The sequence below is a fragment of the Poecilia reticulata genome, chromosome 18 (assembly GCF_904066995.2).
Source record: "Poecilia reticulata chromosome 18, P_reticulata-male-v2, whole genome shotgun sequence".
Taxonomy (NCBI): Eukaryota; Metazoa; Chordata; class Actinopteri; order Cyprinodontiformes; family Poeciliidae; genus Poecilia; species Poecilia reticulata.
In genome coordinates this window covers 27381481-27405315 of record NC_088847.1, presented here as the reverse complement: position 1 = coordinate 27405315, position 23835 = coordinate 27381481, and the positions used below count along the sequence as shown (strand labels likewise).

The window sequence follows — 23835 nt, the reverse complement described above, 5'->3', positions numbered from 1 at the left end:
GAACAGAGGAAAGCCGTTGTGGTGGATGTAGCAATACCAAGCGATTACAACATCAGGAAAAAGGAGCATGAGAAACTGGAGAAATACCAGGGCCTCAGGGAGGAACTGGAAAAGGCTCATGAAGCGAGTTACGTACATGGCACATGTTTACCTTTGTGTTTCTTGTAGAGAATCAGTCCAATCACCCAGAACACCAGAGTGAAAACGATGGACAACAAAGTGATGATTATAATCGGCACATTAGTCAAAGGCTGAATCTCTTCATTATGAATCTCTTCATTTGATCCTGAAAATAAGATTCATGATATCAGGTCAGTGAACAGTGAGAGAGATGCAGGCAACCAAGGTGCCAACATCAGGAATCCAAGATGGCTGATTCCAGGATGAAAAGCACAGAACACCTCCTCTTCCTCTTCACCAAATGTTTAAACCAGAAATGGAAGATATTTCAGGTTGCAGGTTTGCAAAAGGCTAAACTTTGAAACATATTATTCTGCTGTGAGTTCTTCAAAGATTCTGTAAGAACATAAATCTACAACTAAGCTTAGACTTTGAAAACCTTTTGCCTTTAGAAGAAATATCATCCATTTTAATCCTAAAGATTAAGAGATTAAGAAATGTTCTTATATTTCAAGTATTATTTTAGCCTCATAATATTCAGTGGGTTTGGTATCAAACTTACCTCCTGTTGGTGACCTTGGATTGACAACAGCCAGCCAACTTTCAGGAGACTCTCCGACTTGGGAAATGGTGCATTTATAGAGTCCTTCATCTGACTTGGTGACCTTGGTGAAGGTGATATCAGTTTCATAGTCGGTTCCAAGACGGACGCCATCTTTGTAGAAATCACTGAAGTGTGGATCCTCTGTATCCCTCTGAATGCACTTTAGAGTCACAGTAGATCCTTCCTTCACTGGCTGAGCAGAAACATTCAGGATGACTGGACCACCTGAAGGACAGTAGAAGAAGAGTTTGACATGTTACAGTCCTATTTCGGCTGGATTTATAACAAATTCAAGATCTACATGTTTATTTTCAGAAGATATGAAAAGTTAACACACATCTTTCAAAATGTCTGATTTCTATGATGTAAAAAAACCAGAAAAATGACTCTTTTACATCCATATTTACTTAATTTAGATTTTTATGTGTTCTCATTATAAGATTTTAAAATGGAAATAAACTGAACTTACATAGCACTTTTCCAGTCATTTTTGACCACGCAAAGCACTTTACACTAGAGTCACATTCACCCATTCGCACTCACACATTTATACACCGATAGGTAGGCAATTTGGGGACAAGTGCCCAAAGGCACATTGACATGTGGCAGGAGGAAGCTGGAACTGAACCTACAACCTTCCGATCGCAAGATTGACTACTTTACCCACACAGCCACAGTCGTTAGTTTATTATTAAATTGTACAGGTTCAAAATAAAAGGCGGGAATATTCTGAAAGGATTTATCTTGATATGATTTTGTTCTGTAAATAAACCTTAGAATATTACAATGTGTGCACATTATCTAAAATAACGTTATTTCAGTTCATTTAAAAACCTTTTAAGACGTCATTGTGAATATTCAGACCTGTAACAGAGATGTTGAGAGCCCGGCTCTTTTCCCCTTCATGGTTTTCACACCAGTATTCTCCACTGTGGCTCTCAAAAGCGAACTGAATGCTGCAGGATGCAGCTGGGACGCTGCAGGCGTCAGAATCATTTGCTGAACTCGTTTGGTGAAGTTTTCTCCTCACTCTCCAAGCTTTCACTTCTTTATCTTCCTCACAGCTTACAGAGACAGACTCATACTCAAAGAACTGAAGTCTGTCTGGAGAGATGAGAGGAAAATCTGTAATGATAAAAATACAGAAATTAATTGATGAACTTTAATATAAATCCATGAAAAACAAGAAGATGAAAACTTGTTTTTCATCAGTTGGTGATAAAGTTAATAAAATTGCTGTTGGATTTGTTTGTAAGTAGTTTAAAATTATTTGAATTAAATCTAAAAAGAAATAAAATATTGTTCTCTGAATAAATGCATGAAACAAATTAGTTTCCAACTCACCGGGTTTCTGATCAGCGTAACTCAGATCAGGTTTTGTCAACAGCAACACAAACATGTTCATGACTGTAGAAACATGAGAAAAAGCTTTAGATCCAAACTTAAAATATAGATATACGTCAGAAAGAAAGAAATATCTTTACTCACAGATTTGCATGCAGAGAGCTGTGACCTCCATGACTGATGCTTGATGCTGACTGAACGTGTCTCACATGTAAACCCAGATCATATGCAGTGGAGAACTTCCTCTTCCTGTTTGGTTGTTACACAGAGCAGCAAAGAAACAGGGAGAAATACTGAAATAATGATGTCACATACAGACACTCAGGTTCTGTTATGGATCTGCAACATAACTTAATATTTGTGTTAACAAAAATATGAACAGAGTTTATTAGTGGCTCGTAAAATGGACGCTAAAAAGCCGTTTAGCCTACAGTCTTCCTATCTGTACATAACTTTAGTTTTCATCTAGACTTGTTTGTCACAGTTTGGATTATTTTATTTCATATTATTATTTTTTTTCTAAGTGTATGTAAGTCTGTTAATCTCTCAAATATTCTTTATTTAGAAGTTATGAAACAGTTAATTGAACCTTTAATAAATATCTGAGAACTGGAAGCCGGTGTTTTGTCGCCCCCTACTGGTTGAGCATGAAGTATTAGATCTACTGAATAAATGCAGTACCTATAATCATAGACATTGATACGTAGACGCCTCATGGGGCGGCCGGCCCGTTGCTGCGATACGTAACAGCGTCCGCCATATTGAATGTGGAACATGTGCCAGTAAGGTAATGGACCGAACTTTATAAAGTACCGATCTACAAAGTATTTTAAGTTAATTCCTGCCATTGACACATTTTCTTACACACATTAATATAGTTGGCAATCAAAGAAATGACTAAAGACAGTTTCCAACTTTTGATGTGATTATTTAATTGTTTTGGGGCATTTCTGAATAAAGAGCACAATGTTTTATTTGATAGAAATGATTCTGATCATTTTTATATTGAAATTGATGAAGACACTTTTACAGTGTTTTATTAAATAATATATTTACATAATTCCATAATTTAATGTACATTTAACATTTCAAGACAAGAAACAAATAATTTTCCTGTATTTATTTTTTATACGTTATTGAGAAATGACTTTTGATTTATAAATCAGTCATTGTCAAACATTAAACTACATATTTATCTTACTCTTTTCCAGAGAATAAATATTTATTACAGTATGTCAACTCTGCTATTGACAGTAAAGAGTGAAAATAATTCTAACAGAGTAAATTATGTTTATTTCATTACAAAAGCTACATTATTACACTAATACTTCAGATTGAGATATTTAAAAATACACAAAAAGTGAAAGAATAAAACATTTATTTATTATAGTGGGAACACTGGTCACAGGCTTCAGTCTGCTGGTCACACTGGGAGAACTCCAGTGACTTCTTAGACGTCCTGGTTCACAGGCTAAAGCCAAGAATAAAAGAGAAATTATCCAAAAGTGTAATAGAAAATACATTTATGTTTCCTTCACATTCATAAAAAGCCATTTTCAGCATGTTGGGCTCTGACTCGTAGCATCTTTATAGCTAAATATCGACATGGTGAAGCTGAGCTGGAAACAGACTGAAGACCAGCAGCTCCAGCTCTGATCCTGACTGATCTTTCCTCACTAAATCCTCTGGTTTTTAATTAACTTCTCCTCTAACAGCGGTTTCTCATCAGCTCTCTCATTGGTAGCTGCTACGCTAACAATCAGCGGTTATTTCGCCCAAATTTAGCTACATAGAAAATATTTTCCGGTTGTTTAGAAGCGAATTTCTTGCTGCAAAGTCAAGTAATTCTGATCTTTCATCCTTACCTGGGGAAGGTAATCCTAATGAATCCAATTTGTTTCGTAAAACGGTTTAAACAGGTCCACACAGCACAGGACTTAAGGAGCTCCAATCGCCCTGCTGCCACATAGAAGATGGCGGACGCTTTTACGTACGACTCAACGCTCCATGAGGGGTCTACGTATGGTTCAGTCTTTTCTGCCATCTAGTGGTTGTCAGTGCACATTGCATCACCACTGGCCTGTTGATTTCCATTCACTACAGGAAAACTGGTTTGTGTCAAGAAAATGATTAGGGATGGTTATATATTTAATTTCTGCTTGGTAGCCCAACAGCTATGAACTGAATCATAAATTCTAATGACAGAAAATAAAAACAAAATTTTAACTTAAAGAGGTTTCTTGTTAAAAACTCGTAATTTTTTGCATATCTTTAATTTTATTTACAGGAAAAACATACATGATGTTACTGAAATGACAAAATAAGAAAATATCCAACCACAGATGGCAGATATGAACATTAGAATTTTTATTATTAAAATAAAAATTTGATACTTTTTTAATTGTACAACAAAAAAAATTATCAGAAATCCTTTAACTAATTTTTCACTATTCACAATCTCACGGCACCTATCCAGTTTAGGTTTCCCATCTTTATATCAATCCAGCTCAAATATAAGTCATATAATCAAACAATACAGCACAATTTATTATTCATTGGAAAATAATTTTTAAAAATGTCCACCTTAAAACATCCAACCATTCCATTTCCTCTTGTTCAAGCACGTGGCAACAGTGGAGAGGAACAACTCCCACTTAACCAGGCTTAGTATGAGCAGCAAACTGAGGGCTGAGACAAAAACAGAAAATGACAAAAACCCAACACCAAGGTGTAAATCTTTACATTTGAAAGCCCAACCAAAAATTATTTCTGCCATTAATTATTTTTTCATTGTGTATAAAAATAAGCAAGGCAGTAAAATTGCTGCTCTTGTTTGAAACACCTCGTCATGTTGTTTTTTTGTTGTCATGACAACAGCATTGGGAGATAAACATAATTTATTTCACTTAATGTTGGTTTGAGTTTTTTAAACTCAATGAACTGAAAAACTTCTCCTGTAGTGCAAATATGAACTGAAGTATGTAGATTCATCTTTTGGTGTTTGGACACCAGATGGCGCTAGTTTAACATCATAGTTTTATTTGACAGGTTTTAAATTATCTCAGCTCAGAATGTGATTCTTTGCAAACTCCAGACTGAACTTAGGGGGCGTTTACACGACAACGATCCAACAAAAACGGCACTTTTGTTCCGTTTTTGTTGGATCGTTTACACGATAACGTTTTGATTTCGATCTGTGTTTACACAGTAACGGTGCACATCGAAAACGTGTAATGCTCTCGCTGCGCCTAGTTGGTGCTAGGTTATTTGAAACTTTGAAAGTGTGCATGTGTTTAAAAAAAAGTTGTACTTGAAGGCATGTGGATTTCCGTGAGAGAACACGCATTGTGTGCGTCTGATTAGGGCGCATGCAGTTGGAAAAAGTGGAATAACTTTGCCGAAAAACCTTGTTTGAGCTTTCACGGTGTCTGTAGCGGCCAGGACTGGAAGCTGTTTATTGTTTTTACCTTGGAATGGCCAACAGTCTGTTATTCCTATATCAATTTGATAAAATAGGAGTTCCCGCACGTCCCATATCCGTGTCCTCTGTTACCTTTTTCAGCAGTTAAAACAGTTTTATCCGTCGCTAACAAGTCGTAACCTGTTTTTCCGATCCGCCTTCAAACGCAACATGAACGCTGAGACGCTTGCGCTGGGTTTACACTTGTGAGGCAGCGAAGGAGACCTGATGCTGCTGCTGCTGCGCAGGTGTGTGTTAGAATCATGGCAGCAAACCAGCAAAACGTAAATAACTTGGCACAGTTTTTCCCCCGAACTAACCGACTGAGTTGAGTAAAGCTGTTGGATGCAGGGGATGATAGCTAAAAGATGACTAGCTAATATCAATACAGCATGTTAAGCTTGTTAACAAGTAGCCTGTAGGCTGCTGGTGTTGTTGTCTATGTTCAGCTACGTAGATTCATTTTGCCCCCCAAAATAAGTCGGTGCCCCTCCTGTTAAACTCGTCTGGAGCCGGGCTGGTCCTGGTCCGTAGTTCTCTAGATAAGAGCGCTGAACAAGCAGCCGTGTATTTTGCCACCTGGGCGGTGCGGAGCGGTGAAGAGACGCTGAGGGAACCGAATCTGATGGGGAAACAGTAACACCAGCATTGTGAGTAGTTTCTTTTTCTTCTGTGGATTGTAGGAAGCAGCTATGTTTTGCGTCATACTATGCATGAGCTGGTCTGGAACCCGTTTTCAATCTGTGCCGTTGTTAGAGAAAACATTCGGTGGTTTCGTGTAAATGCACACTACAAACGCAACAAAACTCTTCCGTTTTCCCCCGAAATCGTTGTCGTGTAAACGGGGCCTTAGTCTCATTCAGAGTGAATTCCTCTGAATGAGGTTGTGTCATGAGGTGTCTGAGGTTGTCTCACTAACACACAAGATTCCTTGTGTGTTAGTGAGACACTCAGTGTAGAGGTCTATTGATAGATCTATGAAGACTTTGTCAGGTATTGTTAGTTTATCTAATTTTAAACACACGTAGCATAATAATAGTGCGGCGTTAAAGTAAAGACCATCACAGTGAGTTTATTTAAAAAGCAGTGAGTTTATTTAAAAAGCAGTCGCTGCTTTGCTCTGATAAAAATCAGAAAAATGTGACAACAAAAGAAGCAAGAACATCATAAAAATAGAAAATACATGAAAAAGTCTGAAAAAGAAAGATAAGTCCTAAAAAAAGTATTACATTTCCATAAACATAAACATAGATAACATTTTTAAGGTGCCATGTTTATTATTGCTTTGTCAGCGACTCTTCTTGCATTGACTAAAAAAAGAACCAACAGTCTGAGCTGAGATTAGCTCCATAAAATAACTAATTAACATTTTAAGGGCGACTGAAGAGTAAACTGACTGCTGCTCTGATGAACTTCCTTTGGTGGCAGCTGAGGAAACCTTTGACCCTGATGAAGAAAAAACAGAAATTCATTAGAAAACTGCAAGTAAGTTGAAGATTTTAGTGAAGCTTTCTTTTGGAAAGTTTATCAGCTTTTGGCATCAATTATTTCTGATACATTTGAAGCTGTTTGTGTTTTTATTGTCAGTATTTGTGAAGAAATGGAAGCAGGAGTTAGAGACGGTTCATTCAGTGAAACAGCAGCTTTGTTTTTCTGTTTGATGTCAGGTTGATTTCTATTGTTGTCTATCTGAGCTCAGTGTGGAGCCTCGTGTTGCAGCCTGTGGTTTGATGGTGTTGTTTTTAACTGCTGAAGTAAAATTACTCCCGGTGCGATCGATACATCTGTCTGAAAATAGTTCTTGTCAAAGTTAGCCTGTGAAACTGAGCTAATGTCACGGTGTCTGAACCACAGATCTGCTTAGGCAATAAGCAATAACCTTTCTTCTTTATCTCAATGGCAGCATACGTGATACTGTCTGGTTCGTTTGCAGCGTCTCCACATGCACAAGAAAACAAAGACATGCAGGAACTGAACGTCATGTCTTTAATAAAACTACAGAAAAAACACAAACTCTCACCTTTCCTCTTTCCAGGTTTGTTAACAAAGACATTAGTTGTGTCCTTTGGATCATATTTGTGCAATTTCATTTATCATGTCTGCAATTAAAAGAGGGGAGAAAAAATTTATATATTGTCAATTTTAAGAAAGGTTATTTATAAAACGGATACTCTGTCCATGTTGTAATTAAAATGCTAATAATACACAGAATCTCAAGAGGTGAGTTAGAGGTACCCAGTGATGGCATAGAAACTTTGAAAAAGTGACTTTCATCAGATTACTGATTACTTGATTTGGAATGTAATTAAGTTACATTAAAAGTAACTTTTTTAGTTACTTTCAGAAGCTGCTAATAACAACGCTCCACTACCTGAGAAAATTACTTTGATCTTTGCCAATATTTAATTGCAAGTTATTTTATAATAGTAACATCAACAACGTGTCTCCAGGTTGAACTGAAGGGGGGATTGTTTAATGGTTACAACAGTACAAAAATACTTTAGTAATTTTCACATGTTCTTTATGTTCCACTATTGTCTCTAAACTCTTAAGTAGGATTATAGATCCCCCCCTCCCTGCCCCAGCCTCCAGGTTCTGCGTTACGGCCCTGTGTTTGCTGTCAGAGCTCAGAGCTCCTGCTGCGGCTCCACAACTCAGATGCTGCACAGATTAGTGACACTTAACTTAATATTAATGATTATAATGTCGTTTAGTTGTGCAACTTTACGGGAACGTGGCTGTTTTCACGTTCATCGCGCTGTTCATATTAGTCTCGATGTTTGCAGTTTTCTGGAGCGCGATGCGCAAAACTTGACGTCATTCACAGCAAATATATTAACTTGACATTTACAAAGACACAGCGAGACGGATCATCCGGAACTTCACGTTTAAAAACAAGCCCCAAAAAGCGCAACCTGCGACTCATTAAATCTGAAAGTGACTTTAGAAAAAACAAGCGACAGAAACTAGAAATAGTTCCTGTTCTTACAGCAACAAAACGCGCATCTCTCTCCTCCCTCCATTGTTTACGTTTCTGTCACGGCGATCAGCTGCTGCTGTCGCATAGGAACGACGTCACTCAACACGTAGAGCAAATAAAATTACATTACAATAGAAAATAGTAACGCAAAGTGATTTGGGTGAGTAACTTTAATCTGATTACTGGATTTGAAATAGCAACAAGTTAGGTTACTAGTTACTGAAAAAAAGTGGTCTGACGTCAGTAACCTCGTTACAAAGTAACACGTTACTGACGTCACTGGTGGTACCTTTGCGTTTCTTATAGAGAATCAGTCCAACCACCCAGAACAACAGAGTGAAAACGGTTAAAAATCTCCAGGGGGAGATAAACGGGAGATTTGTCATGATGTTCGTCTCTTCATTAGATCCTGGAAAGATTTAAAATATCAGGTCAGTGAAGAATCTCTGGTGAATTCAGACACATTTAGCTGAAGGTTTAGGATGTAAAACTAGATGTTTATAGCACATATACTGAAGGTGTGTTGGATGCCTGTGATTTTCATAACTTGATTCATTTAGTGAACTAAAATACAGTTCGTTTAGATATCATATACAGACCTTCTTTTTCTTCTTCTTCTTCTGTTGATGTGACAGCCAGCCAGCTTTCAGGAGACTCTCCAGCTCTGGAAATGGTGCATTTATAGAGTCCTTCATCTGACTTGGAGACGTTTCCGAGGGTCATACCGGTTTTATAGTTAGTGCTGAGATGGACGCCATCTTTGTAAAAATCACTTATGTGTGTCTTCTTTGTGTTCTTGTTTAAACAACGAAGAGTCACATCAGATCCTTCCTTCACTGGTCGAGCAGAAATATTCAGGATGACTGGACCAGCTGATGGAAGAGAAAAGGTTCAACATGTTGATCTGCTGTTTCTGTGACACATTAGATTTTTAACATCGTTGAAACATATTTGTTAATATTTGTACATGAAACATTTACACAACGTTTTTATACTGCCTGGTTTCTACGCCTACAACCTGCAAAACTTAATAATAAAATGACATTTTAAGAGAGAAAAGCAACAATTATTTTTAAAAATGGTTGCATTAAGAAGGACATCATGTTATAACTTAACATGAATTATGCAGAACATTACACCAGGCAAATACTGACTTTGAAATACATGAAATCTTCATAAGTCTGAGCTATGAAGCAGAAATTATTACTGAAGATAAACAAGGTCGGCTACATTTATGAAACTCTTCAGAATTTCCAGGTGTTTCCCACAATTTACAAAATGTCAGTTTGACACTAAAACAGGAATTCACATATTATGTACAGATTGATTATGATCATGATAAAAAACATTTTCAAGTCTAAACTTAGACCTGGATCTAATTTACAGCAGAGGGAATCATGATCATTTCCAAATAAAAGCAAATGTCACAGAATATTCAGGCATCTGGAAGAAAACTGGATATAACGAAGAACTTCATCTGCTGGGGCAGCAGCTTCAGAATGGAGACCCAGACTTCCCTCCCAAGCCACTTTTTCAAGCTCCTCCGGGGGAATCCCAAGGTGTTCCCAGCCCAGCCTAGAGACATAGTCCCTCCAGCGAGTCCTGGGTCTCCCCTCCTCCCAGTGGGACATGATCTCCTCACCAGGGAGGCGTCCAGGAGGCATCCTGACCAGATGCCCGAGCCTCAACTGGCTCCTCTCGACGTGGAGGAGCAGCGGCTCTACTCTGAGTCCCTCCTGGATGACCGAGCTTCTCTCTCTAAGGGAGAGCCCAGCCACCCTGCGGAGGAGGAAACCCATTTCGGCCGCTTGTACCCGTGATCTCGTTCTTTCGGTCATGACCCAAAGCTCATGACCATAGATGAGGGTGGGAACGTAGATCGACCGGTAAATCGAGAGCTTCGCTTTTTGGCTCAGCTCTCTCTTCACCACGACGGACCGGTACAGCGCCCGCTTCACAGTAGACGCTGCCCCAATCCGCCTGTCGATCTCCCGCTCCCTTCTTCCCTCATTCGTGAACAAGATCCCCAGATACTTAAACTCCTCCACTTGAGGCAGGACGACCCCCCTGACCCGGAGACGGCACTCTACCCTTTTTCGGCTCAAGACCATGGCCTCGGATTTGGAGGCACTGAGCTTCATCCCGGCTGCTTAAAAGATGTTTTTAGGACTTATTATCTTTCTCTTTCAGACTTTTGCATGTAGCATTTTCTATTTTTATGATGTTCTTGCTTCTTTTGTTGTCACGTCTTTCTGATTTTCATAAGAGCAAAGCAGCAACTGCTTTTTAAATAAACTCACTGTGATGGTCTTTACTTTAACACGACCGTGTCCCCCGAGGGACACGGTCGAACGCCTACTCCAAGTCCACAAAACACATGTAGACCGGCAAGACAGATTTAAGGAGTTTTCGCAAAGAAAGGTTGGCATGTTTTGCTATTTAAAACATTCAATTTAATAAAAACAATAGGTGGTTTATCAGCGTATCGGTTTAAACCTGTGCAAACACATTTTACTCTTCATTATTCTGCCTAATAAAAGATCTGAGTTGCAATGGGCAGGTTAAAGGTAGAAACTTGTTCTTATTTTGTTGAAATAAACTCTTTGAATTATAACAAAGCTTTTTTGAAATCTTAGTAGCTTCTGAAGACCACTGAATATTCAGACCTGTAACAGAGATGTTGAGAGCCCGGCTCTTTTCCCCTTCATGGTTTTCACACCAGTATTCTCCACTGTGGCTCTCAAAAGCGAACTGAATGCTGCAGGATGCAGCTGGGACGCTGCAGGCGTCAGAATCATTTGCTGAACTCGTTTGGTGAAGTTTTCTCCTCACTCTCCAAGCTTTCACTTCTTTGTCTTCCTCACAGCTTACAGAGACAGACTCATACTCAAAGAACTGAAGTCTGTCTGGAGACATAAGAGGAAAATCTGTAATGATAAAAATACAGAAAAGAATTGATGAACCTTAATATAAATTCTTGAAAAACAAGAAGATGAAAACTTTTGTGATAAAGTTGAAAAATTGCTGATGTATTTGTTTGTGAGCAGTTTAAAACTATTTGAATTAAGTCTAAAAACATAAAATTTTTCACCAAATAAATGCATAAAACAAATCAGTTTCCAACTCACCAGGTTTCTGATCAGTGTAACTCAGATCAGGTTTTGTCAACAGCAACACAAACACGTTCATGACTGTAGAAACATTGGAAAAGCTTTAGATCAAACTCAAAATATAGATATATGTCAGAAAGAAATAAATATCTTTACTCACAGATTTGCATGCAGAGAGCTGTGACCTCCATGACTGATGCTTGATGCTGACTGAACGTGTCTCACATGTAAACCCAGATCATATGCAGCGCAGAACTTCCTCTTCCTGTTTGGTTGTTACACAGAGCAGAAAAGAAACAGGGAGAAATATAGAAATAATGATGTAGAAATAAATGTATTTTAATGCAAACACACAGAGATACTCAGGTTCTGTTATGGATCTGCAACAGAACTTAATATTTGTGTTAACAAAAATATTAACAGAGTTTATTACTGTCTAGTCAAATGTATATGCTAAAAACCCGTTTAGTCTACAATCTTCCTATCTGTATGTCACTTTAGTTTTTATATAGACCTGTTACAGTTTGGATTATTTTATTTTATATAAATATTTTTTTTTAATTGTATGTAAGTCTGTTAATCTCCCAAAAATCTTCAATTAGAACTTATGTAACAGTTAATTGGACGTTGAATAAATGTCTGACAACTGTAAGCTGGTGTTTTATCGCCCCCTACTGGTTTGTATGAAGTATTACTTCTACTCAATATTTGCAGTATATTTACTGTCTCTGGCTTCTTATGGTTCAGTTTTTCTGCCATCTAGTGGTCATTAGTCCACATTGCATCACCACTGATCTGCTGATTTTCATTCACTTAAGGAAAACCGGTTTGTGTCAAGAATATAAGGGATGGTTATATATTTAATTTCTTCTTGATAGCCCAACAACTATCAAGTTAATCATAAATTCTAATGACAGAAACTAAAAACAAAATTTTAACTTAAAGAGGTTATAAGTTAAGAACTCATAATTCCATTGCATGTTTTTAATTTCATCCACAGGAAAACAGACATTATTAACATTATTATTAAAATAAAAATCAGAAACTAGTTTAATTGTACCACAAAGAAAAAATAATAATAATCAGAAATCCTTTAACTCATTTTTCACTATTCACAAATATAATCTCAAGACACTTATGTAAGTTAGGTTTCCCTTTTTTACACCAATCAAGTTCAAATATAATGCATACAATCAAACAATACAGCACAATTTATTATTCATTTTAAAACAATAGAGATGTGCCAATCAGGTTTTTCCTTCTGATTCCGATCACCCGATGACGGCCGATCATCGATACCGTTCACATTTATTTTTTTAATCAAAATCACTACAGGTGAAATTATGTGGGGACTAAAAGAACCATGAATTCACCTTAATTTAGACAAAAACTTGTTTTTAATAACTTTTTCCAAGACGAGAACAAAACAAAACAGGCATTGTGCAAATTGTACTGCTATCGATAATACTATCTTTAACAGACGGAAAACATGCTCAAGAGGCTAAATAATGCAAAGAGCCAAAATAAAACCTCTTAACATTGCCAAAAAATTAAAGTATTAAACTTAACATTCAAAGGCAAAAACAGGTTCCATTACAATAAACAATCCAGGGGGCTAGCTGATTACTGCTAGCTCTGATTGGCTGTTTCTGACTGAGCGGAGTAATTATGCAGAACAGGGAGGAGATCGATTATTTTTTAGAGATTATTTGTCTCATGTTAGGACAGCGAAAGTTTTAATACATATGTAAAAGTATTTTTTTTTAAGTTAGATGCTGCAGCTTTAAACAGAGGTTCGGTGTGAGAGTCACTACCAGGTGGAGCAGAAGCAGCGCTCCGTCTGTGAAATATTACTACCTGTAGCGTAGCAGTGATTCAACAGCGAGAACAGAACCAGCGTCTTACATCGCAGCTCGAAGACTTAAATTATTTTGCGGGTTATTTGTTTAGCTTTCTGACCGTCATGCTAATCTGGGTGAGTGTTTGTAGCTGTGCGCTGCTTTACCTGCTATCTGATCCTCCATATGTCTTTTTTACTGCAGTGAGCCTCGATGCAGCCAAACTCCGTCAAGTATGGCATTGTTTTTATGCCATATTAGATTCGTCGTGTTGATGCATTTTGACGTGCTTTACCCCACGTGCTTCACGGAAACTTCCCCATTCACTCAGTGCGTTATAGTTCCACATCGCTTAGGATTTGTTGCTGCGCATTTGTGCAGTGTGAAGGAAAGAGGAGACCAGCTGCACAGGCAGGCTGCGAAATGAGATGCAGGTGATCCGTATCGGCAACAAGAGCCAATGATCGCTGATCACCGATCATACACGTTTTTACGGAAATTGGCCGATTATGATCGGTGGCCGATCAATCGGCACACCTCTAGAAAATCCATCCATCCATTTTCTTTCACCCTTGACCCTCAGTGGGTTCGGGAGGGTTTCTGGTGCCCATCTCCAGCTAACGTTGCGGGTGAGAGGCGGGGTCACCCTGGACAGGTCGCCAGTCTGTCGCAGGGCAACACAGAGACACACACTCACACCTAGGGGAAATTTGTAGAGGCCAATTAAGTCATGTTTTGGACTGTGGGAGGAAACCGGAGTACCCGGAGAAAACCCACACATGCACAGGGAGAACATGCAAACTCCATGCAGAAAGACCGGGGCCGGGAATCGAACCCAGAACCTTCGTGCTGCAAGGCAACAGCTCTACCAACTGCGCCACTGTGCCCTCTAGAAAATAGTTTAAAAAAATTATCCACTTAAAAACATCCAACCATTCCATTTCCTCTTGTATTAGAATGTGGCAAGAGTGGAGAGGAACAACTCCCACGTAACCAAGCTTAGTATGAGCAGCAAACTGAGGGCTGAGACACAAGCATGACCAAAACAAAAAATGACAAAAACCCAACACCAAGGTGTAACTCTTTACATTTGAAAGCCCAACCAAAATTTATTTCTGCCATTAATTATATTTCATCAGTAAAATTGTTGCTGTTGTTTGCAGAACATTGATAAAATAGATGAAACACCTCGTCATGGTTTTTGCTGTCATGACAACAGCATCGGGAGATAAACATAATTTATCTCACTTAATGCTGGTTTGAGTATTTTTAAACTCAATGAACTGAAAAACTTCTGGAGGGCAAATATGAACTGATGTATGTAGATTCATCTTTTGGTGTTTGGACACCAGATGGCGCCAGTTTAACATCATAGTTTTATTTGTCAGGGTTTAAATTATCTCAGCTCAGAATGTGACTCATGACTGCAGAGACCAGATTAAGACATGAACTGCTGAAGGTATTAATGTTTATATAAACTCTCTAAACATATCAGAACGTCCAGTTATAAGCTTTTGACTTCAAGTATGTAAGTTTGACATGAAACTAAAACAACTGATCAGTTTGACACAGAACAACAGATTTGTCACCATGCAGCAGCACAGTGGCCTAAACACAAAAGTAAAGAATCAGATCTTCTGCAGAGATCAGGTTTTCATGTTTTTCATTTCTTTTCTTGTTATTTCAGCCATGTTCTTAGTTTGTTTTTGATAGGTATTTTTCTCAAACGTTCATAAAAGAACCACATACAACGTATATGAATGTTATGGCCAAGCTTTTGCAAAACAAGAAGACTCAGCAAGCTGCTCCTCCAAGCCGTTCACTGAGCGTCTAAAGACCTTTGATTACAGCTTGTCTTTTATTATCAAGCAAAAAGAGGGAGGATAGCTAAGAAAGACAGCAGAGACAAAATATTACAGCACACAGACAGTTTCTAAGGTAGGGAGTATTCCGGTTGATAAGAAGGCACCTGTGGAAACATCATTCAAGGTCTGGGAAACACACAGTTAACTGATTCACATGAAGGCAGATGGGGCCTCCAGGTCAATTTATACACACAGAAGGAAGAGAACACTTTAAACTGAAAATCACAATAATCTATAGACTGAATGTTGATTAACTATTGATTAACATTAGACTGAATATGAACTAAAGTAATAACAAAATGATAATACCAAAAAATCTCTAACAGTTTTGTTTGTCTTTATTGTTGTTATTATTCATGTTTAGATTCCTTGTGTGTTAGAGAGACAGAAACTCAGTGTTGAGGTCTGTTGATAGATCTATGAAGATATTGTCAGGTATTGTTAGTTTATCTAATTTTAAACACATGTAGCATAATAATAGTGAGATGTTAAAGTAAAGACCATCACAGTGAGTTTATTTAAAAAGCAGTCGCTGCTTTGCTCTTATTAAAATCAGAAAGACGTGACAACAAAGAAGCAAGAACATCATAAAAATAGAAATAAATGCAAAAGCCTGAAAGAGAAAGATGATAAGTCCTAAAAACATGTTTTAAATTTCCATAAACAACATAAACATAGATAACATTTTTAAGGTGTCATGTTTATTATTGCTTTGTTGTATTTGACCATTTTAACATAAGAAAAAATGTCAGCGACTCTTCTAGCATTGACTAAAAAAAGAACCAACAGTCTGAGCTGAGATTAGCTCCATAAAATAACTAATTTAAGTTTTAAGGACGACTGAAGAGTAAACTGACTGCTGCTCTGATGGACTTTCTTTGGTGGCAGCTGAGGAAACCTTTGACCCTGATGAAGAAAAAACAGAAAACTCATTAGAAAACTACAGGTAAGTTGAAGATTTTAGTGAAGCTTTCTTTTGGAAAGTTTATCAGCTTTTGGCATAATTTATTTCTGATACAGTCAGGGGCGCTGCCAGGAATCGTGGGCCCCCTGACAAAAAGTTTTTTTGGGTCCCTCACAGCTGCTGTTACAATTTTCTGAGTCTATTTGACCCAGAAAAAGCATCACAATTTTAAAGGCTTCATCTGTCTTACTTTCTTTGGTTCAATACTGATAATTAGCACAATATTTACTGCTCATGAATTTAACATCCAACAGTCCACATTGAGTATGCAAATAGGTTGTTTAAATTTTTTCTATTAATTTTAGATACTGAAATGTTTCCCCATGAGCAACAGTCACAAGCAACGTGCAAGATACACATAAAGTAATCCAGATTTCTAAAAATGCAATGTAGTTGCATTTTATTCAAGCTGCAGTACATAACTTTAATAAAAAAATGTTTTCTCCATATTGGTTAAAGTTGTCACGATGTAGCAGTTTGTTATGAGACAGATAATATGTGAAAACAATCAATCTCCTCCATATACTTCCTGAATTACTATTACTGCTTAAAGTAATGTACTGTTCTAAACAAAACAACCAATCAGAACCAGTAGGACACTCTAAGCGCTGCCAATCATCCTCATTCACTCACTGCTAAATGTGCTAATGGGGAATAAACAACTTATCATTACAAGAAACTGTTTATCTGCCACCATTGGTAGCTATGCTAACTAAACTGAGCATTCACAGTTTGAATCTGCACAGCTCTGTGCTATGCTAGCTGCAGCATGGCACAAATCGAGGAGGAGGAAGGATGAGCAGCACCACATGAGACTGTGATTGACAGCACTAAACTCTCCTGCCACTGACTGGTTGTTTCTAGAACTGGGAGAAAGCAGAGGAAATAGATATTTCACAGATTACCTCTCATACCATACTGTCACAACATAATGACAGTTTTTAAAAATATGTGAAAAAAAAAATTTATATTAAAGTGACATACTGCAGTTTTAATTTCACCCAGAAGAGAATAGGTCAGGAGGGACGTGGTTTAGAGCTGCTGCTGACCGACTCATCTGTTGTTAAGTGGTAAAAGGTACAGGGAACAATTAAATATATTAATATGTTGGTAATTTTTTTCCTTAATTCTTTAAATGCTAGTGAAAAGGAGGCCAACAGTAGTCTGTAGCTAAGCTAATTATGCTAAATGGTTGATAATCTCACACAGTCTATACTCACCTCTCATGGAGAAAAACTGGGTCATTAATTAACACTTTTGCCTTTTTCTCTCTCTCCCTCTCTATTTTGATTTTGAAAACCTGATTTTATAACTTTTCTGAGCAGCATAGTAACTGCCACCATCGTTATTGTTTCCTACTGTCTGCTGCTAACAGCGTCACTCTCAAGCGCTCCAAGCAGGAACCAACCATTTCATGCAGATAGTGAGGTTCAGGGCAAATATGAATGTGTGTTTTTGAAACAGCAGCTCTGTTTTTCTGTTTAATGTCAGGTTGATTTCTATTGTTGTCTATCTGAGCTCAGTGTGGAGCCTCGTGTTGCAGCCTGTGGTTTGATGTTGTGCTTTTTACTGGTGAGGTAAAATTACTCCCAGTGCGATCGATACGTCTGTCTGAAAATAATTCTCGTCAAAGTTAGCCTGTGAAACTGAGCTAATGTCACGGTGTCTGAACCACAGATCTGCTTAGGTAATAAAAATACCTTTCTTCTTTATCTCAATGGCAGCATACGTGATACTGTCTGGTTCGTTTGCAGCGTCTCCACATGCACAAGAAAACAAAGACATGCAGGAACTGAACGTCATGTTTTTAATAAAACTAAAGAAAAAACACAAACTCTCACCTTTCCTCTTTCCAGGTTTGTAAACAAAAGTATAAGTTGTGTCCTTTGGATCATATTTGTGCAATTTCATTTTTCAAGTCTGTAATTAAAAGAGGGGAGAAAAAATGTATATGTTGTCAATTTTAATAAAAATTATTTATGAAAGTGATACTCTGTCCGTGTTGTAATTAAAATGCTAAAAATACAAAAAATCTCAAGAGGTGAGTTAGAGGTACCCAATGATGGCATAGAAACTTTGAAAAAGTAACTTTAATCAGATTACTGATTACTTGATTTAGAAAGTAACTAAGTTACATTAAAAATAACTTTTTTAGTTACTTTCAGCTGCTAACAACAACACTCCACCACCTGTGAAAATTACATTGAGCTTTGACAATATTTAATTGCAAGTTATTTTATAATAGTAACATTAAACAATGTGTCTTAACTTATAAGATTCTTTAATGGTTTCAACTGTACAAAAATACTTTAGTAATTTTCACATGTTCTTTATGTTCCACTATTGTCTGAAAACTCTTAAGTAGGATTATAGATCCCCCCCTCCCTGCCCCAGCCTCCAGGTTCTGCGTTACGGCCCTGTGTTTGCTGTCAGAGCTCAGAGCTCCTGCTGCGGCTCCACAACTCACATGGCTGCACAGATTAATGACACTAAACTTAATATTAATGATATTAATGGCGTTTAGTTGCGCAACTTTACGGGAGCGTGGCTGTTTTCACGTTCATCGCGTTGTTCATATTAGCGCGAAGCTTGAAGTCATTCACAGCAAATATGTTAACTTGACATTTACAAAGACACAGCGAGACGGATCATCCGGAACTTCACGTTCAAAAACAAGCCCCAAAAAGCGCAACCCGCAACTCATTACATTTGAAAGTGACTTTAGAAAAAACAAGCGACAGAAACTAGAAATAGTTCCTGTTCTTCCAGCAACAAAACGCGCATCTCTCTCCTCCCTCCATTGTTTACGTTTCTGTCACGGCGATCAGCTGCTGCTGTCGCATAGGAACGACGTCACTCAACACGTAGAGCAAATAAAATTACATTACAAAAGAAAATAGTAACGCAAAGTGATTTGGGTAAGTAACTTTAATCTGATTACTGGATTTGAAATAGCAACACGTTAGGTTACTAGTTACTGAAAAAAAGTGGTCTGACGTCAGTAACCTCGTTACAAAGTAACACGTTACTGACGTCACTGGTGGTACCTTTGCGTTTCTTATAGAGAATCAGTCCAACCACCCAGAACAACAGAGTGAAAATGGTTAAAAATCTCCAGGGGGAGATAAACGGGAGATTTGTCATGATGTTCGTCTCTTCATTAGATCCTGGAAAGATTTAAAATATCAGGTCAGTGAAGAATCTCTGGTGAATTCAGACACATTTAGCTGAAGGTTTAGGATGTAAAACTAGATGTTTATAGCACATATACTGAAGATGTGTTGGATGCCTGTGATTTTCATAACTCATTTCATTTAGTGAACTAAAATACGGGTCGTTTAGATATCATATACAGACCTTCTTTTTCTTCTTCTTCTCCTTCTTCTTCTGCTGATGTGACAGCCAGCCAGCTTTGAGGAGACTCTCCTGAATTGGAAATGGTGCATTTATAGAGTCCTTCGTCTGACTTCGTGACCTTGGTGAAAGTCATATCGGTTTCATAGTAGGTTACAAGATGGACGCCATCTTTGTAGAAATCACTAAAGTGTGGATCCTCTGTATCCCTCTGAATGCACTTTAGAGTCACAGTAGATCCTTCCTTCACTGGCTGAGCAGAAACATTCAGGATGACTGATCCACCTGAAGGACAGTAGAAGAACAGTTTGATATGTTACAGTCCTATTTCTGCTGGATTTCTAATGAATTTAAAATCTAGATGTTTAATTTCAGAAGATATGAAAAGTTAACACACATCTTCAAAATGTTTGGTTTCTATGATGAAAAAAATATGACTCCTCTACATCCATATTTTTCTTATTTTATAGTTTTATGTTTCTTGTTTTCTCAATATCATTATTATTAAATTGTACAGGTTCAAAATAAAGGCAGGAATATTCTGAATGGATTTATCTTGATATGATTTTGTTCTGTAAATAAACCTTAGAATATTACAATGTGTGCACATTATCTAAAATAACGTTATTTATTTCATTTAAAAACTTTTTTCAGACGTCATTGTGAATATTCAGACCTGTAACAGAGATGTTGAGAGCCCGGCTCTTTTCCCCTTCATGGTTTTCACACCAGTATTCTCCACTGTGCCTCTCAAAAGCGAACTGAATGCTGCAGGATGCAGCTGGGACGCTGCAGGCGTCAGAATCATTTGCTGAACTCGTTTGGTGAAGTTTTCTCCTCACTCTCCAAGCTTTCACTGCTTTGTCTTCCTCACAGCTTACAGAGACAGACTCATACTCAAAGAACTGAAGTCTGTCTGGAGAGATAAGAGGAAAAGCTGTAATGATAAAAATACAGAAATTAATTGATGAACTTTAATATAAATCCATGAAAAACAAGAAGATGAAAACTTGTTTTTCATCAGTTGGTGATAAAGTTGATAAAATTGCTGATGGATTTGTTTGTAAGTAGTTTAAAATTATTTGAATTAAATCTAAAAAGAAATAAAACATTGTTCTCTAAATAAATGCATAAAACAAATCAGTTTCCAACTCACCAGGTTTCTGATCAGTGTAAGTCAGATCAGGTTTTGTCAACAGCAACACAAACACATTCATGACTGTAGAAACATGAGAAAAGCTTCAGATCCAAACTCAAAATATAGATATATGTCAGAAAGAAATAATATATCATTACTCACAGATTTGCATGCAGAGAGCTGTGACCTCCATGACTGATGCTTGATGCTGACTGAACGTGTCTCACATGTAAACCCAGATCATATGCAGCGCAAGACTTCCTCTTCCTGTTTGGTTGTTACACAGAGCAGCAAAAAACAGGGAGAAATATAGAAATAATGATGCAGAATTAACTTTATTTTAATGCAAACACACAGAGATACTCAGGTTCTGTTATGGATATGCAACAGAACTTAATATTTGTGTAAACAAAATATGTAGAGAGTTTATTACTGGCTCGTCAACTGTATATGCTAAAGTCCCTTTTAGTCCACAATCTTCCACATAACCTCAGTTTTCATCTAGACTTGTTTGTCACAGTTTGGATTATTTTATTTCATATTATTTTTTTCTAAGTGTATGTAAGTCTGTTAATCTCTCAAATATTCTTTATTTAGAATTTATGTAACAGTTAACTGGACCTTTAATAAATATCTGACAACGGTGTTTTGTCGCCCCCTACTGGTTGGTAGGAAGTATTAGTTTTACTGAATATTTGCAGTATATTTACTGACTTTGGTTTCTTATGGTTCAGTCTTTTCTGACATCTAGTGGTCAATAGTCCACATTGCCTTGATTTCCATTCAGTGCTGCAGGAAAACTGGTTTGTCATTTAAGTCCATTCACATCAGTTAGTAGACGTGTTATTGTTATGCAAAAGAAAATTATTAGGGATAGTTATACATTTAATTTCTTCTTGATAACCCAGCAACTATCAAGTCAATCATAAATTCTAATGACAGAAAATATACACTGAATTTTAACTTAAAGAGGTTATAAGTTAAATCCTCATTATTTCATTGCATATTTTTAATTTCTTCCTCAAGAAAATAGGAACTGATGTTACAGAAATGACAGAAGAAAATATCCAACCACAGATGGCAGACATGAACATTAGGATTTCCAATAGTAAATTAAAAAATAGAAACTTGTTTAATTGTACCACAAAAAAAGAAGCAAACTGAGGGCTGAGACAAAAAAAATTACAAAAACCCAACACCAAGGTGTAACTCTACATTGGAAAGCCCAACAAAAAATAATTTTTGCAATTATTTTTCATTCTGTATAAAAATATGCAAGGCAGTAAAATTACTACTCTGTCATGTTGGGTTCTAGTCAGTTTATCCACATGCAAGAACACACCAAGAGAAGCAATATGAAAAAAATACAATATTTATTAAAGGGAAAGGGGAGGTGGAGATCAAGGGAGAACAGTCCTGGATTTGGGAGGGGGGAACCGGTCGTCAAACTGTTAATGAGAAGAAAGGTGTGAATACTGGACAGATCCAAGGAAATATTTCAGAGACTTTTCTCAGAGGGTTCTTACTTGAAGGCAGATTAAGATTTTCTATGGTGGCAGCCGGAGAAGCGGGTTTCCGTTGGACAGCGAGCAGGTAAGTTTTGGTGGCTGGGTTAAAGGAGCGAGCTGATATCACAGCAGGGTCCAGATAGCTAGCTCCCGGAGCTACAAACGGCAACAGGTACAACCTGAGGCGAAATGAAGGGAATCCACGGGAAGGACCAGGAAGGCGAGTGCACGAGGATGGCAACCGATTGGTATCACCAATGGCGTCATGAGGAAACACAGGGGCATTTCCAGACGGGAAATAAACGTCCACCACGAGGAGTTTCAGGGGAACAACGAGGAAACCTGAGGGAGAGAACACAGGGAGCGATCAAAGCCGGTTCATACATAGAAGGCTTTCACAAGTGAAACGTTTACCAGTAGAGGCAAACACTGAGGCACTGGAGTGTCAGCTAGTCGCTCCTTATGAAGCACCTCAGCAGCTCTCAGATTAGACACAGGTGTGTCTACAGGTTGGCCGCTGCACTTCTCCAGGGGCTCCGCCCAGTGGCGGCATCTGGTGGCTGTGAGGGGAAGTAGCAGCTTCCCAGGAAACCAGGACAACACAGAAAAAAGAAAACAAAAAACAAAAGACTCCAACCTAACACTCATGTTTGCAGGATTTTGATAAAGTAGATCAAACACCTCGTCATGTTTTTTTGTTGTTGTTGTCATGACAACAGCATTGGGAGATAAACATAATTTATTTCACTTAATGCTGGTTTGAGTTTTGTTAAACTCAATGAACTGAAAAACTTCTGAAGGGCAAATATGAATTGAAGTATGTAGATTCATCTTTTGGTGTTTGGACATCAGATGGCGCTAGTTTAACATCATAGTTTTATTTGATAGGGTTTAAATGATCTCAGCTCAGAATGTGATTCATTACTGTAGAGACCAGACTGACCTCAGTCTGATTCAGAGTGATGACATGAACATGTTAATGTTGATATAAACTCTCTAAACATATTAGGATGTCCAGTTATAAGCTTTTGACTTCAAGTATGTAAGTTTGACATGAAACTAAAACAAATGATTAGTTTGACGCAGAACAACAGATCCAGGCACGTGCAGAGGGGGGAAGAGGAGGTTTGAGCCCCTCCCCTTTTATCCTTGATGCCCCTAGTGCCCTTTTTGAGTTTTTTGTATTTATTTTCTTTCATTATTTATTTATTTTTTATCTGTATGTCAGAAGGCGTCCTTGTCCCCCTCAGCAATAAGGTTTAGCTAAATATAATAATTTATCAAATTTATTATATTCTGGCTGCCCTCAGTCTAATAATGACTCTCAGAGCCTCCATGTTGTTCAGACACCATGGTGAGGAGGGGCGGATCTGTAACTATCAAATAATGGGCAAGAATATTTTATTCACAAAGCAAATACACTGGTTTGTGAATAAAAACTTAGGTCTGATGTTGACGTTAGAAAAACTGTTTCTATTCATATTTTCGTAATTGTCCTGGCAATAGCGGGAAAAAACCCGCCTCGCCTCGAAACACAGAAATGCTTCGGC

General features: G+C 37.7%; 2 protein-coding genes across 2 annotated transcripts; both read right to left on the bottom strand.

Annotated features, from left to right (window-relative positions):
- Window positions 1-4652: 4652 nt before the first annotated feature.
- LOC145548553 (uncharacterized) lies at window positions 4653-11587 on the bottom strand. Its single transcript, XM_081599109.1, has 4 exons — window positions 11554-11587; window positions 11175-11435; window positions 9108-9380; window positions 4653-4756 (listed from the first exon to the last, which is right to left on the bottom strand). The coding sequence occupies exons 1-4, from the start codon at window positions 11585-11587 to the stop codon at window positions 4653-4655; spliced, it is 672 nt and encodes a 223-aa protein (XP_081455235.1).
- A 3516-nt stretch (window positions 11588-15103) lies between these two features.
- LOC145548771 (high affinity immunoglobulin epsilon receptor subunit alpha-like) lies at window positions 15104-21012 on the bottom strand. The gene is made up of 7 exons (XM_081599711.1): window positions 20940-21012; window positions 20796-20858; window positions 20316-20576; window positions 19643-19924; window positions 19333-19452; window positions 18127-18205; window positions 15104-16227 (listed from the first exon to the last, which is right to left on the bottom strand). The coding sequence occupies exons 1-6, from the start codon at window positions 20968-20970 to the stop codon at window positions 18177-18179; spliced, it is 786 nt and encodes a 261-aa protein (XP_081455837.1). The 5' UTR covers window positions 20971-21012; the 3' UTR covers window positions 15104-16227; window positions 18127-18176.
- Between the last annotated feature and the right edge of the window lie 2823 nt (window positions 21013-23835).